Source organism: Physeter macrocephalus, chromosome 2 (genome assembly GCF_002837175.3).
Source record: "Physeter macrocephalus isolate SW-GA chromosome 2, ASM283717v5, whole genome shotgun sequence".
Taxonomy (NCBI): Eukaryota; Metazoa; Chordata; class Mammalia; order Artiodactyla; family Physeteridae; genus Physeter; species Physeter macrocephalus.
Window position 1 is genome coordinate 115,173,027 of NC_041215.1, and position 6,000 is coordinate 115,179,026.

Consider the following 6,000-nt stretch of genomic DNA (forward strand, 5'->3'; position numbering starts at 1 on the left):
CCCGCTTAGGGAGGCTCACAGAAAACGCGCGAGAAAGAAGCGGGTGAGAGAGAAAAAGAAAAGGGGCGCAGAGTGATTTTTCACGATAACTAAACACAGGCACACGCAGAGGGTAAGTTTGGGGACAGAAAGAGAGTCGCACGAAACCCAAGGAAGAGGCGCGGACGGAGTGATCCCGCCACGCCCGGGAGCGAGCGTGTCTCCGGCTGGGCGAAGGGGGCGACGGAGCCACCCGGCGCAGCTCTGCCGGCGGCCGCAGGGTCAACCGCGGGAGCGCGAGAAGGACCGCGGACCCACCTGACTGAGAAGCGCTGGGCTGGACGGTCCCCGCCGCCACGAGAAGGCTCACCCAGACCCACAGTCCTGTCGCCAGCTTCATTTTTTGGAAGTCTCAGATCCCGTGCTGATAATTACATGTCCAAATGGCATATCCCCTTTCGGGCACACGGAGGAGATCCCTCAGCCGGGCGCGCGTGAGGGCGCCAGGGGGACTGGCGCGCGCGGGGCACCGGCTCCGAGCGCGGGCGACCCAGTCCGCGCCCGCGGGGCCGCAGAAGCGGGGGGAGAGGGTGCGCGTGAGGGTGCGCGCAGGTGGGAGTGGGCTGGAGTGTGTGCGCGTGGTGCTCCTGGTCGGGCCGGACAGCTATTTCCCCGTGTGGGCCTCCGCTTTCTCGCTCCCTCCTCACTTTCTCGCCCTCTCTCCCTGGTTGGTCAACAATAAAAAGGAAGGGTTCGGAAAAGGGTTTCCAAAAAAAGTTGATTGCAAACAGGCGGTAGCTTTCCGGCCTCTCCCCCCAGCCGGACTCTATTCGGCTCCCTTTTCAGTTTCCTCGCACCTCCAGTCCAAATTGGGAGGAAAGGGAGGGGTGGCGGGGAGAAGCTTCTTGCTTCACGCGATCCCGTCCTTTTTTCCTGTCAGCTTTCCTCACACTTGTCCGGCGGCTGCGGTAATTAAAGCTCCGAGCGTCATTTCCAACGCTCCGCCGTCTCCAGCTGCAGCCCCACAGAGAAATTAATAAGACTCGGTCCGGGAGCGGGGGGAGAAAAAGAAAAAAAAAGGTGGGGGGGGGGTGAGTAAAACAACCCTCCACGCAACCAGGCTGGCTCGGCTCAGCCGCACAAACCCCGCCCCCAATCTGACCCAACTAGCCACGCCTTCTCCCCCAAAGGGAAATCTTATTGGTTCAGCCACTCCCCAAAATTTTGGGCCTCGGGAGTTGGGAAAACACCTGTCCGGGAGCGGGAGCCTGGTGGTGGGGCGGGGGAAGCTGGATTTAATAGGCTCACCCGAGGCCACCGACTGAACCAGAGGCCCCCGGACAGCTGGCCCGCAGAGTGCGCAGACGTGCTTACAGAAAAGATTTTTTTCTTTCTTAGACAAGAAAGTCACCACGGTGCTCATCCACAGACAGGACTTGCCCAGAAATAGAAGAAAACACTGCTTCAGTCATAAAACCTAACCGCCCTTCCTACTTCCTCATGCTTCACACTCAGAAAGTAGTGTGAAGGGAATCTAAGCACCCGTCTTTCCCCAACTATACAGTCTCTCCCACCCTTCCCACCCTCCCAAACTGACCAAACTAAAATTCCACGTTTGTAGAGCTGCATCCTTAGATTTTTAGACTTTACGGGTCATTTCATCTTTTCCTTGGACTCTAGAACAACGTGGTTTGGGGTTCATTCCCATTAAGCAGATTCTAGTCCAAAGCTACCAGTTTGGTTCTAAAGGCTACAAATGGTCCCAGGCCTGAGCTGTTCAGGCTGAAATAACTTAAGAAGGCAATGTCCGGACATAACCAACCTCAAATGATTAGGTTTTTTCTACAGTGGACCCGGCTCTAGTCTCCTTCCATGTTCTCACTCTGCCAGTTCACACTCCCCAACCCCCAGAGGTCATTGCTAGCTACAGGAGTTTCTGCACTAAAATATCTGGGATTGGGTCATATCATTGTACATATCCTTTGCTTTTTACAGCTCTGAAACTGTACCCTGGACAGAGGCCAGAACCTCCTGAGGGTAGGAGGTTATTGGTTTGCTATTTGCACACGAGTTCTATGTATGAATTCTTTTCATTTTTCAGTTTCTCTAGAAACAGCAAATACATAAATAAAATGTATCAGGGGAGCTTAAAAATTAAGCCACCCTGCCTCCTCACTCATCATTTGAGACCTTCCTATTCCTCCCCCACATCTTTTATCTATAGCCTTGTCCCGTAAGAATTTCCATGGAGCTAGAACAGAGAGAAAGAGCAGCTTCATCCCAGAGGCCTGAAGCCTTCCCTTCTTAGGCAAGTAATAGGCACAGAGAGGAGGCCAAACAAGCTGAGCATGCTGCTTTACCCAGAGCAGCGTAGGGCCAGGAAAAACTAAGCCTAGAGCAGGTGACAGTAACTTAACCAGAGTGGTACTGATTGCAGCAGAAGTGTGCACACTGTTCTTTGGGATTATCTATGCTGTCTTTTATCACCCTCCCCCCTGTTTTTTCTTTCATTCAATCTCTTTTCACTCCCCTTTCCTTAAATCCCCTTCTGTTTTTTATGATGACCCTCAAACACCTCTCTTCCATGAAAGCTACTTCTTTGTAAAATTTCCATCTGTCCCCAGAAAAGCAACTTAAGTGATTTTTTTTAAGTATTGCTTTTGGAAAAGTTTAAATTTATGTATTAGAATAGTCTTGTTTCTGATAACAATTATTTTGCAAGAAGTGAAGAAATAGATTGTGTATCTTAGCTTAAATCGAGGGAAAAATGAAATTCTATGGATATGGTTTTTTTCTACTTGTGTCCACTGTGATAGTTTTTACTCCCCCATCAATTTTATAGCTCTTTTGTGGCAGGAACTCTCCTGTACACCTTGGTTTCAATCACACATCTAAAATAATTCTTGGCAAAAGAGAGATTTCAATTAATATTCATTGGTTAAAAAATTGGTCTATATTTTTTTAGGTGCTAGACAGCCTATACAAGGTATCCACCAATTACATTACCTGACACACCCATTATTTTGTTATAATTCTCAATTTGTTCTGCCTAGATCCCATTTTGCTGGTTCTAACTGATTGAAACAATGATTGATACCTGGCCAAAGTTGGGTATCTGACCACCAGCCTATAAAATGAATTGGCATGAAAGCCCTACTCAACAAAAGCATCCTACTCAACGGTGACTGGTGTACTCAGAGTCTAGCTCAAATAATTTGAATATGAGACCTCAGAGATTTAGACAGGAAGGTGGTACCCTGTGTGGGCACACTGGAAGAGTGAGAAAGTAGAAGCCATGAGCTAGAGTCAAGAATTAATTCGTTCTATGTCTGCTTTCATTTGCTTCCCATCTCAACTGAGTCATTCTAAGTTGGGCTACTCAGAATACCAAGTAAGACCAGTCAAAATGCCTTGGTCACTACTGATCAGATGAGAGATAGTCACTCCCACAGAATCTCTTCCCTGAGATTTTTCTGCAAGGGAAAGAAAGAATTTGTATTCAGTCATTCCCTGCTGGCTTTTGAGATACAAAAGTCCAGAGCTGGCCTGTCTATATTTCTTTCTATGTAGGGATGACCAGTCTGTAGTGAGAAAGAATGAAGTTGCCATTTGAAAGGGGCAAAAGGTCAGGTAGGTGTGGAGAATATTCAAGCTCTTCCTGTGGTTCTGTTGTTCAAATCCCCCTTTTCCTTAAGCTAGTTCAATTTTGTTACCTGAAGCCCCAACAGCATGAAATGGTAAAAGAACTTCTCTAACTTGTGTGAGATCATATAGGCCATCATGCCCCTTGAAGAAGGTTTCTTGATAAGGCCGATACTGTTCAGTTTCCCTTCCCAGTTTCTCATGATTTCCCTTGGCTTAAGTCATAACCCCAAAAGAGAAATTCCTTTGGCCTTTGCTGCTCCCCCATATCCTCTTCTTCACTTCATTTCTTCCATTAGTGATAGAGTTCAAGGAGACTCTTGACATCATGAGTGGCAGAATACTACTGGTAGGAGAAAGGAACACATTGATCTCAGAGTTCAGTGTTGAAGTAGATGCCAAGCTTTGTCCCAGAGTTTTGTGGTTCACTCCAATCTTCAGCTTGTTTCTAAGACTTACCTAATGGTAAGATTAGAGTTTGCTCCTTTAGACATTTTGCTATTGGCCATAAATATAAGTTTGGGACAAATATCAACTAAGAAAAGAAGACAAGACCCTATTATAATTCATTTTCTTCTTCTGAACATTTAAAAATAAATATAGGATTCTAATTTCCCTCCCTGGCCATAGTCATCTTCCCCAACATCATTCTAAGTTACCTGGTGATCACAAACAACTCACTTCATAGACTTAAGCCCTTTGCCTCATCTAAAGGAAGGGATTGTTATGTCCCAAATCTTAGACTTCATGAGTATATGATTTACCGACACCTACTAAGTGCAAGTCATAATTTCCACAGACTTCATTTGTTTCTTATATCCTTTCCCTTTTTCCCCACTTACCCATACATACTTCTTCATCTGGGGCACCAACACAGCCACATCTTAAAATGCCTTTGGAAAATATTCAAATAACCTTACTACTATATTACTGTGAACTGCTCAAAACTCTGGATCTTTACTATTCCAACAGCCAAGAAATTTTGGCAGATACCAATCAGTTTCAGTATTATGATGATCAAGCAGATGACAGATGCAGTGTTGGTGTCTTTTGTTTGGTTGGTTTTTATTTATCAACTAGCACTTGAAATAACATCTTTCCTCTTAACCCTCAGAGTTCTGAAATTCTCTGATATTTTGGTGATGTTCAATGTCACAAAGCTAAAAAAATCTTTAAAAGTTCAAACATTTTTAAAATGCATAAATATACATTAACTAAAGAAATGTTTTTTGTTATTTTAGTTAATTTAATATTCAAAGAGGACCTCCCCAAGAATATTTTGGTTTTGGTTAGTAAGTGTTTTCTTTTATGTGCATGATTAAGCCTTAATTTTTCAAGTGCTAAGGAGGAGTGACTGAATGTAAATAAATCAAATCTGTGTTGCCCTTATGTCCATCAGTGTCTGTCCAAGTTCTTACAGACATTTTTGGTTTGTGGTTAAAACTGCAAAACAATTTCAGCCCTGTGGACAGAGTAGTCTTTTGCAAAGAAGTTATGCAAAACTGATTTTCCTAGTAAAGCCTTTTCCTGTTTTGTATCTGCTTTACATATTTTCTTCAACTAAGTTCTCTGTCCCGCATAGCTTTTTCTATTGCTTTGTAAGCTTAAAAACAAAGTAAACCTTCAATAACAGTTGCCAGTTGAAATCTAAGAAGAAAAGGGACAGTTCTATTTTTGCATGTTCATATATTTATAAATAAGTTAACTTAGTGAGGTTAGTTATCAAGGCTATGATTCTACCTGGCCTGAAATCTGAACCAAGATAAAATTTTTTAGTTACTTTTTCAGGTAGCCTCTTATGTTGTATTTCCTTCCTTCCGTATTCTTAACTCGGCAAAGAGCTGAATCATGTTATGGTTAAAACACAGATTTCTCAAAAGAATCTGAAGTTACATTTGCCATACACACAAAAATGGATGTTATTCTAAGGTCACAAAGAGTTCTTAGAATTTTTCTTGAGCACCTGCCAAATAGTCAACTGAAGTCGTAATGTAGAAACTGTGTATTTTCTTCTCAGGTTTGTGTACGGATGGATGAATCTTCAAAGCTTCAGACAAAAGGTCCTAATAGTTTAGAAAGGGTCCTAAACTTGTTGAGTCTTTTTCTCTCAACACATTAAGAGCCTGGTATCTCCTTGCCCAATCAATTACCTCTCAGAATAACAAGTTTCCCTTTCCGGTTTTGGATTCTCCAATTATCTTGTTACCTACGCTTCCTAGCCTCTCCTTACTTCTGAAAATCTGTTAGGAGGCCCAAGACATCTGGTAGGTTCTCTTCTTGGTCCTAGCTCTGAATGTATCACAGTTTTCTATGTTCCCAGGTTATATAACACAGAGGATATTCCATGTTCCAAAACATTTAATATACTACAATTCACCA

The 6,000-nt window shown here is 43.7% G+C and overlaps 1 protein-coding gene across 4 annotated transcripts in view; it reads right to left on the bottom strand.

Annotated features, from left to right (window-relative positions):
- Positions 1 to 391, bottom strand: part of ERBB4 (erb-b2 receptor tyrosine kinase 4) — a 1,129,074-nt gene extending 1,128,683 nt beyond the window's left edge. For all 4 annotated transcript variants that reach the window (XM_055089875.1, XM_024124587.3, XM_028481564.2 and 1 more), the window contains exon 1: positions 298 to 391. In XM_055089875.1, coding sequence (XP_054945850.1) covers positions 298 to 379 — 82 coding nt within the window. In that variant the 5' untranslated portion in view covers positions 380 to 391. The remainder of the gene's footprint in view (positions 1 to 297) is intronic.
- Positions 392 to 6,000: the final 5,609 nt, after the last annotated feature.